The sequence below is a fragment of the Sander vitreus genome, chromosome 15 (assembly GCF_031162955.1).
Source record: "Sander vitreus isolate 19-12246 chromosome 15, sanVit1, whole genome shotgun sequence".
In the NCBI taxonomy this organism is placed as follows: Eukaryota; Metazoa; Chordata; class Actinopteri; order Perciformes; family Percidae; genus Sander; species Sander vitreus.
In genome coordinates, this window is record NC_135869.1 from 20,385,962 (window position 1) to 20,410,724 (window position 24,763).

The 24,763-nt window shown below is 41.4% G+C and overlaps 1 protein-coding gene across 2 annotated transcripts in view; it reads right to left on the reverse strand.

Moving 5' to 3' along the window:
- Nucleotides 1–564: 564 nt before the first annotated feature.
- lmtk2 (lemur tyrosine kinase 2) overlaps nucleotides 565–24,763 on the reverse strand; it is a 32,230-nt gene continuing 8,031 nt past the window's right edge. The window contains exons 3-14 of one of the 2 annotated variants that reach the window (XM_078270181.1): nucleotides 24,368–24,521; nucleotides 23,125–23,201; nucleotides 19,962–20,080; nucleotides 19,562–19,649; nucleotides 14,970–15,100; nucleotides 10,170–10,254; nucleotides 8,726–8,847; nucleotides 7,198–7,347; nucleotides 3,938–7,025; nucleotides 3,712–3,844; nucleotides 3,373–3,624; nucleotides 565–2,802 (exon numbers count right to left, since the gene is read on the reverse strand). In XM_078270181.1, the coding sequence (XP_078126307.1) occupies nucleotides 2,774–2,802; nucleotides 3,373–3,624; nucleotides 3,712–3,844; nucleotides 3,938–7,025; nucleotides 7,198–7,347; nucleotides 8,726–8,847; nucleotides 10,170–10,254; nucleotides 14,970–15,100; nucleotides 19,562–19,649; nucleotides 19,962–20,080; nucleotides 23,125–23,201; nucleotides 24,368–24,521 (4,428 nt within the window). In that variant the 3' untranslated portion in view covers nucleotides 565–2,773. Of the gene's footprint in view, nucleotides 2,803–3,368; nucleotides 3,625–3,711; nucleotides 3,845–3,937; nucleotides 7,026–7,197; nucleotides 7,348–8,725; nucleotides 8,848–10,169; nucleotides 10,255–14,969; nucleotides 15,101–19,561; nucleotides 19,650–19,961; nucleotides 20,081–23,124; nucleotides 23,202–24,367; nucleotides 24,522–24,763 lie in introns of both variants that reach the window. The other variant, XM_078270182.1, reaches the window with a different exon arrangement.

The window sequence follows — 24,763 nt, forward strand, 5'->3', positions numbered from 1 at the left end:
TAGAGTACTTAACACAATAGTTACACGTTTGAAGACATATACAGGTACTGTACCTATGGATGTTTTTCACAGCAGACGTTTTGACTTGTCATAGTAGGAAAAGCACAGCTGAAAATGTTAACGATGGCTCAATTCCATCAAGTGTCCCAGTAAGCTATTTCAGTGAGTCAGCATGCACAATACCAGGGCCTCTCCTAAGTGGAATACACCTGTGTTTTTCCTACTATGGACATGTCTGCCGTGAAAAAGGGCTAGTAAACAGCCGATTGTGATAATGACTACCGTATGTGCTTAGTCAAGGTTTGTGCCAGTGCACAAATGACCTGGCGCTGTGTGTCTGTGCATGAAACAAGACTTTGTACTCACTGTGTTAACTGGGGTATTCTTTTTGTTGTGAATTTTACTATTCTGAAGATTGCTGCCAACACCAATTTATTGTGTTCTATCCATCCTGAGGGCTGGAGTCTACGTCCCCTCCCTCACTAGCTCTGGCTCCCCCCCCCCCCAGAGTGATTACCTTCCAGCAACCACACAGAAAAATGTGACATAAGATACAGACCTTAATCAGAAGGTCATTTGCATTTATTTTCATATTAAACAGTGTAATTATAAACATTTCATTCAATTACACTAAGCATGATAAATACGAAGTAAAAATATTTTTTTTTAAAATCTACAAGTTTAAAGGACAGAATGAATTCACATCTGCCTTTGTCTTAATTTAACCGTTTAGCCAATAACTGTGATATGTTCCTCTGATCAACTCCGCTTTAAGTTACAAAATGAAACCTCATACCTATAACTCCATTACATAATTTCCCATTTACAGACAAAAAAAAAAAAATGTACATTTACATACATCAGTACAGATCAACATTAAGTTACATTTCTCAAATGTGCAAGATTAGGCAAATGTATACTGTAGTCAAATAAAACAAGATTTCCTTAAATAAACATTCAAGTTTAACTGAAGCACGGGCTGCTGGTTTTTTTAACAGAGGTTAACATTATCTAGGATACAGTGCCTTCTGTAAGGGGCCAGGGGAGATGGACATCTACTACAGGTGAAGTACAGCTGTTCATCAGGTCATCTGTGGGGGAAAAAAATCTTAAAAAAAAAAAAAAGGTTTAAATAACCATACAGTAACGGTACAACCTACAGTTTCAAAGAACTGTGTTTTTATATCTGTACATGAAATCCTTGGAGGGAAAGTATATCTTGATGCGTAACAGTTTGCGTTATGCTTCTATACAGTAACTGATCATGTTACGCACACATCCCCAGCCAAACCTGTACAGCCACAGAGACGATGTATGGCCACCAAATGATAAGATGCCATGATGAAATGCTCAAGAGATGCAACTGGATGAGGGGTACTGAGGAAAATTATATCTGAACTGATTAATTAGGTTTGACACATTTTTTTTCCTTTCGTTTTTTTTTTTTTTTTTTTTTAAAAGGCAGACAACTCTGTTCATGACACTGATAAAAAGCAGCGGTGTTTTTTTTTTTTTTGTTCTAGTAGTGAGTTTTTGTGAAGCTTTAAGTCCCTGCGCATTGCTGAAGAAACACGGCCGTGTTCGCCGGGTCGTCCTATGAACTCAAATTTCAACTAATTAATGAAATTCATTGCACATTTGTTTACAAACAGCTCATTAACATGTATTCATTCTGACATTTAAAAAATAAAATGTCCCACTTTTTACACAATCTCACTAAACGTGCGATTTAAAACTTTGTAGTGATAGAAAATGGGAGTGCAGCTGTCTTTACAGCATCACAGGCACTGCGACAAGACCCCTAGACATGTAGTCAAAACCATCCGAGCAACTTCCTGCACATTTCAGAGCATAAAATGAAGCATTACAAATGGAATAACTCGTCTTTAAGTTTTTCCTCACAACTGGATCACCTCTGTAAGGATTAATATGACACTCCTTGTCTAATACCACCAACCATTCCTACTGAGATGTCTCAAAAATATGAAACTACTTACTGTAAATGTTCCTTTGAAACTTAAATAAAGGGAACACACTGTGTCACCTCTGTAGATGAGGGATTTTAGTTAAAGTAAATTTCAACCCTTCTTATTGAAATGCTGCTACAGAAAGATACCACACAGTTTTTCTCCAATTAGGAGATTCTGACTAACACCCAACGAGAGATTATGAAAAAAACGAATCATTCTTCCAACAGAGGCAACCACTGAAAACATCGCACAACATGAAGGAGCTAAATTAACAAAGTTAGAGAAAAAGCTTGGATCTTCAATCTGCTGAAATATAAGAGCTTATACTTATTTGGCTGTAGTGATATGTTTGCCAGCCCAGTGTGTTGAATTCAGAGCATAAAAGTCTGAATTATTTATTCATTTATTTTTTTGGTGATGCAAAAGTCCTGGAAAATGAGTGCACTCTGACACACAAGAAAAAGAAGCAGCCAAACACCTGGAATACGCTTGATGAGTCTTTAAAGCAAACATTTAGAAACTCCCCCCCCCCAAGTGGAATTGCACTGAACTGAAAGCACGCACACTGATGTAGCTGGAGAGGTGATATGGCTCAGACTGGAGCTGGGCCTCGTCTGTCTTATTTGCTGAAAGTGGTTGTTTTTCACGGCCATAGCCACGTAGGTGAAGAGCAGCTCTGCCTGAGAGAAGCATCCACGGTTTGCCCCACAAACCGCGTCATTTGTCCTTATTCAGCCGTTCTCCGTTCCCAAAAAGTGCGAGTATAGGTTCATTTTTCAATAGTGTGATGATAATATATAACACTAGTCCTTTTCTCCATCTTCGCTGCTTCCTGGGGTGAACAAAAGAGGAAGTTTAAACATGTGTTCAACTGGTCGCTGAATTTTATCCAAACATAACTATTTCATATTATTATAAGGCCCAATGAGCACAGTACATGTAAACATCTGCTAACAGTAGTCAGTAACTAGGATAGTGACAATGCCATGTACATTTCTATAAATTACTTAAATACTATCTTAATACATTTGCACCATGTATTAAGACTGCAATAAACGATTTTTAAAGGAATAGTTTGACATTTTGGGAAATATGCTTATTTGCTTTCTTGCTGAGAGAAAAGATCAATGAAGAAGCGTAAAAACAACATGTTGCGGTTCTACAAGGGGTTGTTGGTCGGACTATTTCTTTACCAGGTGCATTAACATCTTGGAGTGTTGTCTGAGATCTCAGCTTATGCTAAGATAACCTTCTGCTGGCCATAGCTTCATATTTACCGTACAGCGATGAGTGGTATCGATCTTCTAACCATCTAACCACTGGCAAGAAAGCAAATAAGCCCAAAATGTGCCCGAGTTAAAAAAAAACATGTAGGTTTGGTGTGACTGCATGCTCAACTTGCCTCCTTGTTCGATGTCAGAGTCGGTTAGATGTGTAAGGGAAAAGTTAGCGATGCTGGCCGGTGAAATGGAGAAACGGGAGTAGTTTGAGGAGCTGGTCCAGCTGGGCTCCAGCACGCGCCCTGCTGCAGGGGGCGGAGAGGAAAAGCGAGATGCTGCAGATGAGGACATGGTCTTTGATACAGGGTCTTTATCCATCTTGGGCAGGAAGGCAGGTGCGGGGGAGAAGTCATCATCCCACTCAAAACCCCCACCTGCAGGGATTTAATACATGAGTGAGGGCATGTAATGGCAAAGACAATTTTCAGCAGCTGCATACATTTAGAGGGTTTTGGCATTACCTTCTTCGTCGGTGGAGCTTTCAGAGTTTGTGAACCGGTTCAGGTAGCTTGCAGTGGGCACTGGGCTGCTGAACTCTGGTGCCTGGTTGTGTGAGCCTGAGGAGTGGTCACCCAGTTCCTTGGTGGGGGTCTCCTACATCAGAATGAGTTGGATTTTAATTACAATGGCCACACAAAAGAGTCTTACTAGTTACACCTATACAGATAATAATAGGCAATACTTCACCTGGTCAAACAGGTAGACAGTGACATCATCGAAAAAAGACACAGCTCTTCTGGAGTTATCTGCATTGCACCTCGCAGTAAACGGGGAAGATGATGCTTGGATGTTCAGCGTGGAGGGTTTCAACAGGCTCTTCAGGTTCTTTGCACTACTGTCATCTGAGACAACAAGTGGCACCGTATGAACGGTATCATCCTCGCTTTCTGAACTGGAGCTGTTTAGCCGATACCCACGGATGTCATCGTCAGAGTCGTCGCTGTTCTCGTCCTCCTCGTCCTCATCTACGCCGTCCTCCTGTCCATCTAAACCCGAGCCATCCCGCCTCCCCAGGTAACGCCCCTCCACGTCCGGCTCTCTTATTTTATGACCATCACTCGCGTAGGTCCTGGTGAGTTTAGCATGACCTGAGCTCTCTGGCACTGGCTTTGATTGGGCAACAGAAGGAAGTGGAGTTGAGGTTTCTAGATCTTTTGATGGGTCTGGTTGGCCAGGAGATTTAAAGTCCTTGAACAACTCTGGTTTGTTTCCATCTTCTTTGTGAGTGCTGCTAGACTCTGTCGCCTCATTGTCACATTTCTCTGTGAAATCTGAATCTGCCTCCTGTAATATGCCCCCAACATGAGATCCAGCTGTTTCTCCATCTGCCTGTGCTTGTACAGCTATAGAAGATTCTTGCTGAGAAATTAAGGAATCGACATCGCTCTCTACGTTGAGCTCCAGTGCTGGGCCTCTAGCAGCCACGCTGACCACATCAGTAGAGTTCCTCAGCCACGTGACTTCACCAGAAACTCCCGGAACCGTTTCTTCAGGCTTCTTCTCAGGTTCGGATTCATTGTCTGAGAAGTAGGCAGAGTCTCTGTAATTACTGCCCATGAGTGGCTCCTCAGCAGGAGCTACATGATCTGGCTGCTGGCGCTCACTGGGATCCTCACTGTGAGCATCCAGCACACCCTCTACTTCGGAGATGATGATTTCTGGTGGAACCAGATTTGTCGCAGCTGTGAGCTCCTCCGTCTCCTCCTCTTCTTTGGCAACACTCGTGCCATTTTTTACAGGGGAATGGTCTTTAACATTAGGCTGGGAGTTCCACTCAGGAGACTCCAGGTTCTCCGTCTCATACCCACTGTCTGATATTTTGTATGGAGGCTGGAGTTTGTGTTGGGCTATTTGAGCACTCAGCTCTTCTCCTTGTTCGCCGAGTCTGTGGATGTCAAGAGAGTCTAAAGAGTCTGGTGTCTCGGCTGGATTATCTACAGTTGGTAGAGTGGTGGACATACTGTCTTCCAGTAAACTGTCCTGGCTGATCTGGTCCAAAGATGGCCCAGAGATCAACAGAGAAGATCTGACAATAGGGAGTCCATTAGCATCCATAAAGGATTCTTCATGGTCAGACAGAGTGGTTTCCAGTTCTATATCTGCATCCTCAATTAGTTCACTCAACAGATCGTTACTTGTGAGGTCTTCACTGTGTCCGTTGTCTGAGGACAATGCTTGGACTTGCAGGTTTTCAGGCATTTCACTTCCTATGGGCTGAACATTATCCTTAGAGGTTCCATGGTCATCTTCAAGGCTGGGAATTTTGGCATCTGTGCACAATGAGTCTGTAGTGGCACTTTCAGAGAATTCAGGGGTGGGGCCATCAGTTTGACTGATGATAAACTCAAACCTCTCTGAGGTAGAATCAAAACCAGAGTCTATACCTCTGTCTGCGGATTGCTGCAGACCAAGGTCTTTGGTGGAAGAACTATTTCCAACTGGCAGCTGGTTGCTTGTGTTATCTTCTGTGACCACTGTAATGAAAGGCACCAGTGTTTCGTTTTCTACCAGAGACGGGCATAACTCCCCCAAGCTGGAACTTGGAGAGTCTAAAAGTTCCTGTCTTGAGGATGTGCTACTTGCTGCAGGTTTTAAATAAGTGTCTGCTGCGTTTAAGCTGCCTAAATTCTCGAGGTTGTCCCAAGAACTCATTTTGAATCTTTCTTCTGGTTCGTGAGCTCGGCCAGGTAGAAGAAAATTCTCCTGTGGACTTGAGAAACGCGATCTGTCTTTCATCAGGCTGTGGTCTTTGAGAAACGTAAAGTTGTCAGCTAGTATTTCAGTGTTCAGAAGCCTCTTCGCATCTGTGTTCTCCCTCTCCACGTCTACAGAATCTGCCAGGTAAGGAGCTTCTGAACAATCCCCTAAAAAAGAATCCCCATAGCTTTTATCTGTATCCACCTCCTGGACTTCTAAAGGAGCACTTCCATGGAAAGGGTTGCCATGGCGCTCTGGAAGCTCCATAAAACTCCTTCTCCAGGAAGGAGAGTCCTCTTGCTGCTTGGACCCCCCCTCAGTGAAAATGTTGGTGTGGTATGGACTGTCATTTTCAAGAGACGACCAGACGTGGCTGTCTGGTAAATAAGAATCCTTGGAGTCAATACTTTGGTGGAAAAACTCAGCATCAGTACTAGACTCATCCAGACGGACGTCTTGGAGAACAACAAAGTCTTGCTGGCCTGTACTGAAGTCCAAGTCTTGCCCTCTATTCCCATCTTCCTCAACAGTGCTCTCCCCTTGTTCTTCTAGTTGTATGTAATATTCATTACCATTAGATGGCTTTTGTGCATCAAACACTGGTACAATCCCAGGAATTCCTGAAGGAGTGTTACACCTTTCTGTGCCCGCTGCTCTGGCTACAGGATCAGGGAAATGGGCCTGGATGTCTTCACTGGAAACAGGAAAGAACATGCTGTGATAGTTCAATGTTGTGTCCAGGCCTGAACGCCCATAGTTGCCATCATAGTGGTCCTGTTTGGCTGCCTCCCAAACATACTCAAAGCTGAGACCTTTGCTTGTTTCAGTGACCGTAAGAACTTCGTCAATCTCTTGTCGCAGGGCATCATCAGCAAACTGTTCCAAGATTGGAAAAGAGGAGTGGCTAACAGTGGTCTGCCGAGTGGAAGGGTTAGGCTTAAGAGCATCCCAGCGTTGTGCAAAGTCTTCTTCTATGTCCTTCTGGCCTTGCATGCGCAGGTAGATAAGCAAACGGTGCACTTCCTCTGCTGTGGCTCGCTTGTCTGGAGACAGCCAGCAGAACTGCAGGACCTCGTGCCTGCAGTTACAGGGAAAACAGTCACTTCCTTTTCAGACAAGATACATTTTAATGGCCATAATAAATAACTTTAATGACTTAAACCCTGATTTAAGCAATACTACAAACCGTTTTTATTTTACAATAATATTTGTATGTAATTTGTTTTAACAGACATGTTCTAAAAACTCACCATCTGTCAGAATAAGGAAGCTCCAGCTGTGGCTTAAAGAGTTTGACTTGTTGCTCCTTGATTACATGATTGAGAACCTCCCGGTCAGACAGATGGGGGTACGGTTGAGCAGCATTCTCAAAGAGCTCCCACAATGTGACCCCCAAGGCCCTATGGACAATTGAGGACAAATTTATTTACTGCAGGACCAAAGTTATCTTGTGCACTTCAAATTCAGCAAAAGACCTCGACCCAAAAACCATTAAACTTCATGAGGTGAGCTGTTGTGACTACCGTTACCAACAAAAACCTGTACTGTAAATATAAATAAATGACATGATTCATAAAGCAGCTATGTACGGAGCCCCCCTGGGGTCAGCTGAGAAAACCGTGCGCACAGAATAAAAATCTGTTCCCTCGGTTTTATAAACTGTACGTACGGATTAATAATCCGTGCCCTCGGTTTTATAAACGTGAGCAAAGTAAGAAAGATATTCACAGATTCGAACTTCTGGGATCAATTACTCTAAAGCGAAATGTTATTAAACCACAAACGACCCATCTTTCCTAACGTAGTAAGGTTAACAACGAGCTACAAACTCATTTTCATCAAAACGAGCCGTCCTCCGACCTGGAGAAATAACATTGGTCTCTATGAGCAGCCGGCGGTGAGACGGCAGTAAGACCGGATGAGTGCTTAGGGACCATCTACAAACTACAACACCGACACAAAAATATCTATTCATTTAATGATTAAATAAGGTAGTGTCTCCAAACTTATTTGTTAAACGTAAGTGCTGTAGTACAACTAGCAGGAGACAAGTTATAATTGAGGTAAGTTTGGAGACACTAACTTATTTAATCATTAAATGAATAGATATTTTTGTGTCGGTGTTGTAGTTTTTTTTTTTTATTATTCTGTGCGCACGGTTTAGTTTTTTTTTTTTCTCAGCTGAGCCCAGGGGGGCTCTGTAGCTATGACAGCAGGAGACAAATTTAAACAAGCCATTTGGGGATCATTTTAAATCTCTACATATTTTTTTATTCAGGGGGAAATTGGTCTCTTCTGATTAAAACTACCTTACATAACTCTGCAATTTATGACCGAAACGCATTTGGGCAATGAGTCGTAAAGGGACTGTACAGTGTAGAGAGATGCTTAGTTGGTGCAGAGTCAGTGTCTCTCCCACCCCCCCGCCTCTTTTGGAAATTGTCCAGATTGTGTGGGATTTACAAACTCTTGTATTTGCAGAAAGGGCTTAATTTCTCAGCAATGAGCCAGAGGTGTACTGCTGAGCAATTCTTTGTCTTTGTCTTATTCCAAATATACTTCACGTGTCTTGTAAACCTAACAATAGGCTTTAAGGCGGTACAAATCTTGATAGATTTTAAAACTTAAAATAGGGTTAAAATATTGTCTCTCGAGAGGAGGAAATACTTATTTAAAAATATATGTGGATTAAATTCAGGTTCACTCACAGTCATTATGAGTTATGGGTTTTTAAAAACACCCTCTAGTGTCAGTGAAGAGCTGCAGTCTGGTACCTACCACACATTGCTGGGCTTGGTCTGCTCCATAGTAATCACACCCCCATGGCGCTCGCCCACCAGTTCAGGAGCCAACCAGCGAAGGGGTGCAAACACATCATCCTCTGTGATGATGTAATCCTCCTATAGTAACATTGTATAAAATTAAAAAAAAAAAAATCAGTCACACACAGTATTTTACTACTTTTACAAACCGTTACTTTCGAGGAAACACTGCAAATAATTGTGCAACACCAAAAAGTGTTTATTAACTCTCGTTGAGGCAGTGCACTTTTGCTTTGCATCTCGTCTCCCTTTATTTACAGAAATAGATTCACTGGGTGACCTTATCCGATGAGTATATATATCAGCAGTATTTAAGGAATGCAGCAGACATAACTGCCTTGGGACATATGCACTGTGTCCAGTTTCATGAGAAGACAATATCCTTCAATGAAACATGCAATTGATCAAAGGCAAACATCTGCTCAGCCTACAATGAAAGATTCATTTTCTGTAAGGTCATCTGGAGCTGCCAGATAGCCAGACTTCAGTTAGGCAAAGTTAAGTTTAGCGGTTGCACAGTAGTTCTTATGCATCGTAAAAAGGAATATGTGGTTACATTTGGTAAATTATAGACAAAACATGGCTTCAAACTACTAAACTCGTCACATGTGCCTTGTGAAAGAACAGAACAGTTAAAAACAGGCCACACTTTCTGATGGGTTTGACAATGGCAGAAAAACGATATAATGCAAGGTGTTATTGCAGTTTCCTTTTATTTTTTTTCCAGCCCCTATGACGTGACCCTGTCTCTGTGTAACCCTGTCTCTGTGTAACGTAGAGTTTTTCCTGCCTGCCTCTATGACGTGTAACGTTAGACAACCAATTTACCAGCATTATTAGATCTTGGTAGAAGCATGCTGCATGCTAATTGGCTCACTGATGCTGATGAGATTTACTCCTTAGGTATTGAAATTGGGCATTAAAGGACGAGGCATTTTTTGATTCTAGATACTTTAGAGACATTTCGGTCGGTGCTTAAAAAATATGGAATTCGGTCTCCAGCCCTAGCTGCTGGTGCCCGGCGGAGGGCACTGTGGGACTGTATTAACATGCTAAATTTGGTATGCACTTCATACATCATCATTTCTTCATGTGTCAGAGTTTATAATGCCCACAATGTGTGCCAACGTTTCTGAAATCAGATTATGAGCAGCTACTTCTTAATGCACATGCTTTCACTCAGTTTTAGTGACCACATAAAAAAAACAGGCACAGTATGACTCACATGATTACCACTGGTAATCTGTATCAGATCAGCAATTTTAAATAATATCACATTATTTATCAATATCAGCCCTAAGAAGTTTTATTGGATCATGTCTATTGAGGAGTAAAACAACAACTGCTTTTAGTCAATAAACCAGTGAAATGTAGGGTATCTTGTGTAGGTTTCTGCTTACTTTGTATCTGTAGGGTCCAATTCCATAGTCTCCCACTTTGACTGTAAGATCTGCAGTCAGGTAGCAGTTCCTCAGAGCCAAATCACTGAGAGAGCATAAAGAACAACATCAGCATGACACATCTGGATGGATTAGATACTTTAGAAATTCACAGTTAGAAAAGCATTCACCGATTATGAAGCTTGCAGGCAAGTTTGTGACCATCGCTGTAATGAAAACATTCATTCAAACATTTGTTAAGCTAGTGCATTGCTATTAGTGTTTATAAAGCGAAGTTAAAGCAATGTGAATAAATTCAAAATCACTCGAGATCAACAAGGAATACACCATACCCTTTTAACCTTAAAGGGGACATATCATGAAAAACTCACTTTTTCAGTGCTTGTGCACATACATGTGGGTATCTGGAGGGACTACCAATCCACAAATTGTAAAGTAGGACCACCCAGTTAGTTTTTTTGTGGGCTGCCTAGATCAGAAAACATGGGATTCAACAAGCCGTTCAGATTCGGCTCCCCTTCCTATCTCACATACAGGCTCATTAGAATATAACACCCCGCATCTGAGTATCTACACCCATAGTTTGAGAACTTCCATTGCAAAGGTGCACCATATTTTTTCTCGCAAGACAATCAGAGCTGACTGGGTTTTTCGGGAGGGGGACTTAAACCTAAAATGGAGCGTCTCAGACAGAGGATACATACAGGTATATATATATATATAAGACAGCCAGTATGAGAAAAAAAATGTGTTTTTGAACATTAAAGCATGTAAACATGTTTTAGTAAAAACCCAAGTATGAACTTAAAAAAATGAGCATATGTCTCCTTTAAAGGCTAAGATTACCTCACAAGAATCAAGGGCCAAGGACTCTGGCAAGGATCGCAAATGACTTTGGCAACTATCGAAAATTCTGTCATTTGCCTCAGCTCTTCACCTTACAACAAGACTCATATGGGGGCTATTCCTGACTCATGCATACAGCAGCTGGATATAGTTTCAAGAGGGAAACACAGAAACGTTTTGTGAGGCTGCCAGGAGAGGGCGTGAGAAGCTCTGAGGCTCCCTCTGCACATTAAGCAGACATATGATAGTTCATTTACAGTAAAGAAGAGGCAGACTTTGCTTTCCTTTCAGCCCTGCGGCATTTCCTGTGCACAAGTTCCAAGTCCCTTTTACCCAGAGATGTATAGTAACGAAGTAGAACTACTTCACTACTGTACTTAAGTACTAAAAGGCTGTATCTGGTACTCTACTGGAGTATTGTTTTTTTTCTCCTACTTCTTTTACTTCAGTACATATTTTTGATGAGTTTAATACTTTTACTCCAATACATTTTTTATGTGCTGCATTGTTATAATTATAAAAATGTTACGAATCATTCCAAACCCACATTATCACTGCCAGAGTGGTAGATGTCTGTCACCAGGTTTGATGAAGCTGGCTCATCACTGAGCGAATCAAGCTGTCTTCGAGTGATCGTGGCGGTGAGGGTGAGGAGGGAGACCACCCCTGGCCCTACTAACCCCCAATTTCCACCAACTGCGGAACGGCTGCGGATCCGCTCCGGGAATGGCGGCGGAGTCAATAGGTTTCCATTAAAATCAATGTGTGTATTTTCACCGACTGCGGAACGGCTGCGGAACGGCTGCGTTCCAACTGCGTCCCAACTCCAGCTATCCGCAGCCCTCCGGAGCAGATACGCAGAGCTTCTATTTTTGACGGATGCTGGAGAGCTCCGCAGCAATTCAGCACAGGGCAGATAGTGCGGGACAGGAAGTCGAGCACAGAAACCAAATAAAACATCCGGTTCATTTTCAAAATAAAATACACTGTGCTCACGGCGGATCATATTTCCCTGCACTACACCTTGAAAACGTCATAATGGGCGGAGACAGGCCTGAAGTCAAGTTTGTGGTTCTGTTAATAGAAACTACATTCTGTTATATTGCGCGATCATACGTGAATTCGCGAGATCTAGTGGATCCTCGTGACTTCAGCTGTCAGTCATGGCTGCAGCCGTTCCGCAACAAATCCGGACCTGGTGGGTATTGAAGGACGGCGGAGCACGGAGCCGACACGCAGCGGAGCTGATCTACAGCTGTTCCGCAGTTGGTGGAAATTGGGGGTTAGAGTCCATGTTTTCATTTGTTGGCGTGAAAGACAATTCATATAGAATGAAGTGCCTACTCTGCCTCCCGAAAGATTGCGAAATAATGGCCTTCAAAAATTCACCATCGAATTTGAAGAAACATAACAAGGTAAGTTACAAATATAATAATACACAAATGGCACACCAGCTTGAGCTACCAGTAAGCGCAAGCTAACTAGCTACCCGCGGTTCATGACATGCTGCGGTGTTGTACATTCCTGTCCTTGTACTGCTGCTACATCCAAAAAGAATAACTGCATAACACAATACTTGTACTTTTACTTTCAGTACTTGAGTAGTACATTTTAACATTTTCAAAACTACTTCCAATACTTCAGTACAAATATTTTTGAATACTTTAGTACTTCCACTTAAGTGTGGTGCTTAAAGAGCACTTCAACTCAAGTCACTTTTTTGATAGAGCACTTGTACTTTTACTTAAGTCTGGGTCTCTAGTACTTTATACATGTCTGCTTTTACCTGCCTAATGACAAACACTGCTGACACCAGTGTTCTTGCGTGCACATAGCCCAGCAACTGTCAGACCTACTGAAACCTCTGTAAGATAAATGGAGATTTATTTTAAACTCTCCATACCCCTGTCCCCTGCTGTTGGCCGAGAGCCCAAAATACAGTAAAGAAATGGTTCCAACATCTTAGCCCCTACAAGGCTAATACGTGGAATGACGGTGATTAGTCCTATACCATCAGACACAAGTGAAGTCTGGTGTCATTTTTGCAAGAAGTTTTCAGTTTTGTTGTTATTTTTGAAATACAGCGAGTTATCGAAGCAGTCTTATATATACATACTAAGACTATAATTTAGTCTTAGTCTTTAAAAAATAGGAATTTACATATATCTGAATATCTTCTCACATAATTTGGTAGGACTTTCGCATCCTGTAATTATGCATATAAAGAGTTTTACAACCCAGTGAATACTTATATCGAAATAATAGATATATTCATATAATAGAAATAATAGATATATGAATATCTAAACTCAAACAGAGCAAACAAAATTGTACTGAAAATGTACGTTGAGCAATCACTGAACCATGCCTTAAAAGAAACCGCCTTCCATTTTCTACATGAGAATATATTCAGATGTAGTGCTCTTTGCAGCACCATTCTCACCCTTGTATCGCAAAGCTGAGGTTTCAGCTTTGGATATCAGCCCACCTAGCACTTGCCCCGAGGGTTTGTGTCTGTGGCGCTGCACCCTCAAACACCTCTCATTCAATTGTGCCAGCATGTAGCTGCACTGATCATTCCTGTAACCTCTTTTTTGTGGCCTTTGAACAAAAGTGCCACAGAAATATTTTTACGATCGCAAATTACATTTTTACACATGGAAGGTAAGCTTGTAAAACTCCCTTTGAGTTGTAACAAGGATTAAAACACAAGGCCCAATATGAGGCTATCCTTTTACATGCAAAGAGCAGAATCATCATATTCCTCTGGCAGAGGACAGCTGACACTGTGGCAATGCATGGGAGTTGTGTAATTAGAACCCTCTGAGCTTATTCTGAGCATGAAAAATAGAGCTGATGAGCTGAGCATCGTATGTTACCCCCAAGCCACACGTTCCCAACACCCTCTGTACCCTGCTGGCTGCAAGTAGCCAGAAATTCAGTACTCGCTGAGGTAAAAATGAAATGCAGCCTCTCTGCTGTACACACCTTTTTTGGAGAACACTGGTACTCCTGAGACTGGTTGGACACTAAAGTAAAACTAACAGTTGACCATAGTCTTTACAAATCATATTTAATGAGGATGAGAATATTTAGGATAGCAATATTCGTGTGTTTTACTTTTATGTGTTGACAAGATGCAATATAAATGAACGTCTGTTACATTCAAGCCATTGCCAAATGACAAAGCTAATTAAGCCTATCAGCTCCACACAACTCTCTCTGTATTTCTCAGTATGGCCATGTTTACAAAATGGTTTAGTCTGGCGACTTTTGCGAGCAGAAGCTCGAGTGATGTGTTTTACATCAACGCTGAGAAAACAATATGTGCAAATTTAAATCCTTAAAAACCTAAATGACATTTGCCAACCTGTCTCCACAGCGCTGTGTCAGTGTTGGATTATGGTCTGGCTACACCGCTCATCTATTCTGGGATAGGGGGAAAAACGCTCTGGCTCGTTTGTATTTCTTTGAACCAATCACAACCGTCTTGGATAGCGGAGATAGCGAAAGGTGAGGTAAATTACGTGCCAGATGTCATTCTTTATCCCAGCGCTGTACATCCGGTAAACCAGACTATAGCTCACCAAACAAGAGAAATCCAAATGAATGAGAAAAAGATCAGAAAATTAAAATTATCATTATATGCTTACTGCATAAAAAATAAATACAACTAAGAGTGTAAAAGGAACTACATTTTAATGAATGGGCCATACCCATTTAATTAAGATAACTACTATTCTAATAAATTACACTGGGGGGAAAAAAAACTAAAATGTTGGCTTAGTGAATAATTTAATTAAAATATGTAATTGCAATGTTTCTGTCACTAAGAGAGTGAGCATACCATAAACAGCAGCTGTATTCTTTGGCAGGCAAACAGAAACACAAAGCTTAGCTTAGTGGGTCTAAAACCTGTGAGCTTGCTTAAGTGTTGCAATTCTGAAGTGCTACCTGTGCAGGAAGTTGTGTTTGTGAAGGTGAGTGACACCAGCAGCGATCTCACAGGCCATCCTCTGCAGCTGCAGCAACTCAGCATTTCTGAACATCCAATCCTGCTGAGACAGATAGCCCCGCAAATCCCCCTGCAAGCAAACGCACGCGCACACACACACACACACACACACACACCTGTATTAGCTCACCAAAAAAATCAAAGAAACATTCAATAAATCAAGAAGAATCTTATTTGTGTCATAGCAATAGGAGTGGGACAAGCAGCACTAGTTAAATGCATTGTGCAGAGACCACCACACAGGGGCAGTAGACTCTCCTGTTCCTGTCTTCTCAGCACTTCTCTCACTGTGGATGTGCGAGAGGACCAACTAGGGTAACACTGTTTAATAGACCTCTATGCTATGTCACAGAGATTTATAAATAAAGAATAATAAAGAGTCCAGCTCAGGTCAGTGAAATCAACTGTGCTGTGTACGGTTGGGAGAGAAGAACAAGATGTCCCGTGAGGGTAGCAGGACAAGGCACTTTTGAGGTAATTATTCACACAGTCACCAGTGTGACCGAATATAAGAAAGTTAATCTGGAACAAGGAGTTTACAGACTCCTGTAACAGACTGTAATGGTTGATCAGTATATCAGTATATTTAACTCTAACTTCCTACAAGCATTTTATATCATGTTCACCACAGAGTTGGCGCAAAGGGGACTCCCCATTAGCCAGCAGAACGAAGCTCCCCTGAGGAATGAGCAACTAAGAACATGCTGTACACACGCCAGATTCACAACATACAGTATACGAGGTGCTTTTGTTAAATGTTGTAAATCATGTGCAGTTACGAAATGTTTGTGTGAAGAAGAATAAAAGGAGAGTGTCTGTGTGTTCACTTTTCCCTGAGCTATCTCACTACAAGCAGCCTAGATCAGTTGTCTTACATAAACAAGATGTTTTTTTGCTTTGACCACATTACCCCTGCAGACACAGGCACACACGCAGCTCGGAGAAGCAGTCTTCGCAGAAGAGCTATATTCAATGTATGGTAAGCGATACGCTCTGCCTGTCTTTATTTGTGAAGGCTCTGCAGCAGGTGATTAGGTCTGAGTTTCAGAGGAAGGATCCAGTGCTGTTAATGAAACATTAAAGGCCAAAATGATTAGGCCTTGTGTCTGGCCTGTGAATAAACAAGAATGTACTAAGTTCCCAATACACAAATCCATGTCTGGCTGAGCCATCACATGATCAAGTTATGTAAAAAAAAAAAATAATAATCCAAGCTATTTATGTCCATGTTGCTAGTGGATAGTAGATGAAGTCTATATTCTGAAAGGTGTACTGTTTACACACATGGTTTGTCATAGCCACCAAGGCAAAGAGTGTGACCAACAGTCTTTGTTAATTAAACTAAAGAATGAGTTACCATCAAAAGAGCACAATAGCCTTCAGAAGTCAAAAAGGACATCAACCACATAAGGGCAACTTTACCCACAAGGTGAATTATAATGCTCAATATACCTGTAGACAGAGCATGGGCAGTAATGTTTAACTTAACAAATGCAATGACAACAACATAAAGAGCACTACCATAACGCTACGAGGATTGTTGCTTTAACGACCGTAATATACGAAGGAGATCAACAACTTTCGAAAGCCAGGAGTCAGCTGGCTCATGTCCGAGACCCTGAACCAGAGAAGGGTCTGACTAACATCCTGGCCAAGCACCAGGCAGGAAATCCGTGCATTACAAGCTGTCACGAACACTATAGTATGTGACATTCTGTGGCCCCTGCACTAGCTGCTTGATGTATTTTGATGTGTAAAATGCTTTGAGTCAGGGTTACCCGGCACGGGTGATATTGGACAGAAAAACCACAATCAATCTCCGGGCTGTCAGAGGGAACGTCACAGTGTATAGGCTTTTTGGGATTCATCTTGTCCACTGCGCAGCTGCAGTGTCACATTTCATGTTGCGACATTTAGAGCATGATTGATGCCGTCTGAAGTAGTAATAGAGGCCACAGACAAGTTGTTTTTTACTTTAAATTTAACATGAAAGCAGGTTCAATGCTGGATGAAGTCCTCAAAACTCTTTATATAGCAAGGGATAACAAGCCCAGACATCACTCAGTTGTGCTACCCTCACAAATTATCACCTTGAACAAACAGGACTTGGACTTCAAACGCTATCTGCCCTAATGACTCGCACACACTTGTGATAAGTCATTCACCTTAACTCATTTCTATCTCCTGTCAGGGGTGTTACTAGAGCTGGCTGGGAAAGAACACAATGCCAGGACACAGGCCAGCCCTGGGCAACTGACAATATCCCCGGCCCTACAACGTTATGCAATGTCTGGCAAGATGAACCGAACTGGACCCTGCTGGACACGTTACCAGGTTGGAAAAACAGGTAAGCAAGCGGGGGTTGCAGTATTTGCTTCACTTACAGGAAACAGTGTGGCAGTAGCTCAGTCCGTAGGGAGTTGGGTTGGGATGGTTTGGATGGTCGCTGGTTTGAATCTCCCTTAGGGTAGTTGGGGAGGTGCAGTTCCCCTCCTGGGCACTGCCAAGGTGCTCTTGAGCAAGGCACCGAAGATGAGAAGTGGTAAACTGAGTGATTGACTGTTGACACTTTGTCAAGTATGTGTTTTCATCCAACTCAATTTAACTTTTTTTATTTTTTCAGAAATTCTGAATTTTATATTTTAGAGAACAGAATAGGGGCAATAGTCAATTTTATACACTCTTTCATAATTATCCAAATACTAAAATTAAATGTTATACTTTTCTATACTGCATAGAAACCCCGCCATAAGACCATTATCTGAAACTTGTGTCACTGTATACTGTATGTGACTTCTACGATAATCACAGCCTCATGAAACTCTGCGACCACACACTACAGAACTAGGGCATTCAGACGATGCATGGCTTTCATTGGTATATTGACAATAAAGAGGTTTCTCAGCAGTTTCCACAACTAAAGTGCTCCTAAAACAATCGCCGAAAAAATACTTGCAGAAATCTCCAAATGTCAGAAGTTTCCAATACCAAATCCAGTGTTTTCCATACATTGATTTATTTGTGGCGGTACGCCACAATATCAAAGTTGACTGCCACATATTGATTCTCTCTTTTTATTCATATTTAAAATGAAACACAAAACAATTTTCAAATATAATGTGATAATAATTCTATAAAAAACTACAGCCTCAAATGTTGAATCAACATCTCTCTGACTGAGTGTTAGTAATTATTACAGGTTGGAGTGCATCAAAATGCATTAAAATGTGCAGTGTTTTCTGTGAGTCCAAAAGCTACTGTTTTCCTAGGGTTTTCCTATTGAGATAATTCAAACATACATGCACTATGTATATTTTAGGTAACTTTTTGGCTTATTGCATTTGTCACTGGGCACTCCACAGGTTTCTTTAGGAACAGCTTAGTTTACTTTAGACTGAACTCAACAGTTTCCAGCATGCACAAACACAGCAACTGGTGGAGCCGACACCAGAGTAGCGTAAATGAAGACTGTTGCTTAACTGGGTCAAGTGGGAAAGCGAGAAGTCTCAGGCTTAGACTAGTTATGCGATCTCGGCAAAAGGAGGGGAGCAGAAGAGGAGGGAGGGGAGGAAGCTCCCAGCAGTCTGGCCCAGCCCACCCAGAATAAGTAAAGAGAAACAGTGAATAAATCAGATGCCGTGATGGAGTCTGAGTCACTTCAATATGAAAAGAAGAACAGAGGGGCTATATTGGGATTGAAACAGTAGACTTTCAGCCAGATGGTCAATAGGGCAGGTCAGCTATGCATGCTTGCTGGACAGTATTTAAAAGGGGTTTAGCCCTATGAATTTGTGAGCTTAACAGGCTTAATAATTCTCAGATTTCTCAATTAAAAAGGGATACTTTGCTGATTTTCAACCAGCTTTGTAACGTAACAATGGGGTAGTATATGCAAATGAACTATGGTAAACTTCCTTCGATCTTCCCAGCGCCCAGATCTCCGTGTTCATACCACAGCAAAGAATTTCGCTTGCTCGAGGGCTGTTGTTCGAACTACAGATTGTACTTTCTCATACAGACACAAAGAATATAGCAACATATCGAGAGACAGACCTGCCCTTCTCTCACTCTCTCAAACTCAGACCAAACTCATATTATAATGTATAACTAAGCAGTGCTGATCAAATATAAACAAAGATTCTGTTATTGTATTGTAAACTTCTCGCCTATAAAGTTTTCAGACACACATTTAAGTGCACTGTTTGGCAAGAATACGAGGGTTTATGGACAGAACCCGGGCACAGTAGTGTTTCCTGTATTGCAAAAAGTAGGCTGAAAAAAGAGTGAGCCTTATTGATGTTTTCTCTGCCATTTTGCACCAATTTAAAAATAGTTCTTGCCATTCTGCTGCTTAGACAGCCCAGTTTTATGTTTTATTCCAGCAGTAAAATATGTATGTAATGAAGCCTTCTAAGTGGAGATTTAGCAAGCAGTAAATAAACCATCTCTTAATTCCTCGACACTAGTACACAAAGACTGCATGTTTGTGCTTGTAAATACCATTTAGCAGAGCATGTGGTCTCTCACTCACCATTTCACAGTACTCAAAGACAAGCAAGAAGGGAATGGCCTCAACACACTGTCCCATGCACTGAAGGATGTTTGGGTGCTGCAGGACTCTGTATAGACAAAATAACACAAAGCCTGTTGATAATGATGTGGATTAGGACTGCAATAAGCTTTGAAGTAATACTTTAAAATAATATCCGTAGATTTGAGAGGAGATGAAGTCTGATGCAATGTGTAAGAGGATGAGTAGACGGTGCTGCTAACATTACAGTGATGTCATATAGCTGCCATACACCGACACTTTTAAAAATGTAATTAAAGTAAATATTAATAATAATCAATCAAATATGTTAATTATAAATTACCTGATTAAAAATAATTTAAAACATAATAGTCTTCAGTCAAAAATCAAATCGGTTTACCTGTATGGATCACCCTGCTGCAGGAAATCATTCTGCTCCTTGGCACTTGCATTAGCTTTTAACTCTTTCACCACCACTCGGGATCCACCTGGATCTGTGTAGATTTCACTCAGAAGGACCTGTTAATACACAACAACACTTTAGGCTAAAAAAGATACAGAGATACCGCTACATGTAACGTGTTAAAGTGGCTACAAGGAACTTTCAGTTTGTGTCGATTCTAGCGGCCCCTTTGGACAAAAGTGGTGATGTTTTTACCACGCCTGCTGTCGTAAACATCTTTTCTAGCACGTGCCGGCTTGTGCTGGAGTTACTCAGAGGGCCAGATGTACATACATTTGCGAATGTAGCATTATTAGTGCCACAGCCAACACGCAGAAAGCGCACGCTGTGATACTTCAGCTAACGTCGTATTTACCAAACCTGCAGTTCATCGGGTAATCAGCGCCTTTCTCCGCCCACTATACCGTAAATTGAGCTGTAGCAAAGCATTAAGTACTTGGGCAATGACACGGCTGAGTGCAGACTGCGATATTCCCACTGCTGATGCTATGACTGTTTGAAATGATCCTGATGCCAATATTTTGTAATGTGGCGAGGAGTTTAACAACTGCTGGAATGGAATGTGAACGCTGAGTCAGAGATACAATGTCATCTTTGAGCTTTTCCACTAACTGTAATATTGCATGGCTGCTTAATCTGTAACGCTTAATGATTTTGTGTTCACTCAACAGAAAAAGTGTGATCCTTGTGGCAAAAATCCTTTCAGCTCGTCTCCTTGGCCTATGGATTACTGCTCCCATTTCATCAGGAGGCATATGCGAGGAAACCCTCTTCCGGCTGGTTTAAACCTGCTTTTAAGAGGCGGAGAATTTTCACTGCAAAATAGAGGCACTGTCACGGGCGGTTTTTGTACATACCGCGGAATACATAATTAGGTGCACTTTACGCTTCCCCTCCCATCTCTTTATGGGAAACTCCTACTTTCCCCTTGACCCTCCCGTGAATGCATATGCATGACACGGAAAAGCGCAATTTGCCATTTTCAGTTCCCGCGACAGGCAGTCTGCGCTTTTACCTCAGAGCAGCCTGTTTGTACATACCTCGCCATGCTTTTATATGCACGTTGCGAAACAAATACGCCTGAAGTGGGCTTCTAACTTCTAAAATTAAATGTAAATGCAATTAGGCCTATATAAAGAAATCTGTGACCCATCAGAATGTGTGACTGTAGAGCCGGTCAACCTGCCATAAATCTTTTTGTGACTTTAAGTTGGGCTTAAAGTGAAAAAAAATCCTGATCAAACTTTTTTTGGAAGGGGAGGGGGGTAATGTTTCAGTATGTACTCATTAAAGTTAAGTTGACTGGCAAAACAGTTAAAGTCCTTCTTCCATTACACAATAATAAAAGTCAGAATTTTTAAGAAGTAAAAAGTTTTGGATCAATTTTTACTTCTTCCATAATCCTACAATGAATCATTGTGAAAACAAAACTTTCTAGATGTTGTGTTGTTACTTTGGCCAGGTCATCATCAAAACAGTGAATTAGTACATTCATGATTTTGTCCATGTTGATATTAGTTGTGTTGACATGTATATTTATTAAAAACTTTGCATTGTTTAGCTTCTCATATAGCTAGACGTCTGAACTCTGGGACAAGGCCGTTATGTTTAAATAAGTGCCGTGCCGATTCCAAACAGACAGCTTTGTCAAGGCAGTTTGGGCTTCAGATAGCTTTTACACAGTGGCCATCGTTAATGACAAGTCGTATTCCTCTATGAACGTGCACATACGTATTGTTTGTATCACAAACACGGTCACTCAGTGAAGGTGCAGTCGCAGCGGTAGCCGTCGTTGCCGGTAACGTACTCGTATGACAGAGCGCACGGACCGAAGCTTTGTGACTAGCATCTAATGACTAGCAAGCACTTTCTTACCGCTGCTGCCGTACAGTGTCTTCCTTGAACATGCGCTGCAGAAGCAAGCACCCGGCTCCCTCAATTTGAGGCACCAAGTGTTAAACAGCTCCCCATCTCCACCCTTTTCCTCTTGTCCTCTATTAATGCCCAGCACCCATTACATACATATTTTACTGCTGGAATAAAACTGGGCTATCTATGCAGCAGAATGGCAAGAACATTTTTTAAATTGGTGCAAAATGGCAGAGAAAACTTTTTTCAGCCTACTTTTTGCAATACAGGAAACACTACTGTGCCCAGGTTCTGTCCATAAACCCTCGTATTCTTGCCAAACAGTGCACTTAAATGTGTGTCTGAAAATGTTATAGGCGAGAAGTTTACAATACAATAACAGATAAACTTTGCCTCCATTTTTTTTTGCCGCGTTACCACGGAGACCACACCGCACTCTCTTAGCACTCTTGGCTAGAACTTGTTTCATTGGTAGGTGGAAGTTCGATGATTGGTTAAACCCAGCGCATCAAAAATAAATCCCATGTGGACTTTTGAATTTATTTATTTTTCTAAAATAATCATACGCCAGAAATCCGGCACCAGACCCGAGTACTTTAAGCCCTGCGTTAGTTAGAGCTGCGTTCCTCTCATACGATTAGTACGTGAAATCAATTGACTCTAAATTATTAAACCGCATGAACGTTTTTTTGTTTTTTTTTCCCCTCACGGCCGCACGCCTGAGATCCGGTGCCGGAATACTTTAAGCCCTGCTTTGCGGGAAGAATCGGATCCGGGCAAAGGCATTAACAAAATCTATATAAAAATAGCGTTCTTTCCACTGTTAGTCTTGTTTGTTGTTACAGGACATTTATGATCATCAGATGGAAAATTAAAGAAACATTTGAAAGTTCCTCTTAGCTACTTTAAAAGAGGCAAACAATATCAGACAAAAACGTCGGCAACAGATTTGAAAAATGGGGGAAGAATGCAAATTCCACTGAACAGGTTAAGGATTATAAAAAAGAAGTAAAAACAGGGGCAGAGAATATGTGCATAAACCTCCAGTTAGAAGAGATTTAGAGAATATACCCAGCCTGTGGCACAGATGACGCAGTCAGCTACCTTCAGATCTCTCTAGTTAATGGCTGTATAGAATAAAACAAACATGACCCTAACTTAACATTATCTATTTGTATTTGTTATTGTTTGGGACAATACAAAAGATGACCATTAAAGAAAACCAGGTTACCTGGCCAAACCAGCCATGGCCAATCTCTTGAATGTAACTCAGACTGTGACGTGCTACCTGGAAGCCTGTGGATCCCTCTGTGAAACAAACCACAAAACAATGTTAATGAAGACTGCACTAATCAACAAGTTTCATACAGAGTTTTGGAAAACTTACATTTCTTGCTTATAAAATCGATAAGAAAAAAATAAATAAATAAAAAAAAAGGTCCATCAGATTGATTTAACTCACCAAACCGAAAACTGCAGTGCAATTTTGCTGAAAGTGGGTTTTTACAGAGATATGACAAAAACAGACTTGGATAATATAAAGTAGAGAAAGTTTATTAAGACCCCAAATCAGATGTGTTTTTCTCGTGGAATGACCTAATTACATATGTACTAGAAAAAAGGCACATGACAAGTAGGGGTGGGACAAAATATCGATATTTATGGCAATATATTGGTGTCCGTGCAATACGATAATCGATATGCTGGCACCAGATATCGATATTTTAATTCATAAAATAAAGCGCTCTAAATAGATTCCCCTGCTCCCAGCATCGCAACTTCATGGCTCCTCGAGGTGGCGCTCAACACATGAATGAGGGAAACTTGAACATAAGTTAACTAGACGAAGAGGTTTTCAACGGGATGGCAGACAGCAGTTGGAGAAAAATAACAGAGGCCCCAGCCACGTTTAAGTCCAAAGTCAGGACCCATAGTTGCTCTGTAGTTCTGTAATCTTAATTCACAGACTGAAAAACTTGTGCTGCAGAATTGTGCAGTTTTCTAATAGTTTGGACTTGCAGTGAATAAAGAGAGAAAACTTGCAAGGTTATTTTGTAGTCATAATTAGACCGATATCGTGATATATCATTATAGGATTGTCTAGCAATATATTGATTATCACAGAATTGCTGTATCGTGATATTATCGGTATCGTGAGCCATGTATCGTAAGGTACCCTCTGATTCCCACCCCTAATGACAAGGAGAGCTCACAAAATGCACGCACTCTCCATATATTTCTCCTAAATATTTAGGATTTAAAAAGGTCTGTATATTTAGAATTTTAAATTTAGGATCTAAAAATAGACACTAAAAAGACAAAAAAAAACAGAAGAAAACTCAGACAACCGAAATCCAGCCATTCAAAAACATTATCAATGGGTCATCTGCACGTACAATATGTGCACGTTTGAAGCAATGAATTTTGCCACAGTATACATCTTCTGTTTGTCTGTGAGTGTGCATGTGTCTGACCTGTGACGCAGACAGGAGGTTGGAGGTGTGGGGGTCCAGGCAGTGCCACAGGAGACACGGCGAGGGTATACACCTCGGCTGGGGACTGCATAGAAGGCGTGTCCTCTGCTGGTGGAGTGAAGTCAATCTCATCGTCAAAGTGGTCCTCAAACTCCTACATCAAACAAAAATCAAGAGTGGATGAAAACACACGAATAGGGGGTGTCACGATTCTCCAAATCCTCGATTCGATTACATTTTCGATTCTAAGGTCACGGTTCGATTCATACATTTATTTATTTTTAAGCACAGGTTGCTATGCCATTTTTAGACTAGACTTTTATGCAATATAATATCTGACCTGAGTGTGTGTGTGTGTGTGTGTGTGTGTGTGTGTGGGGGGGGGCTGGTCTTCTT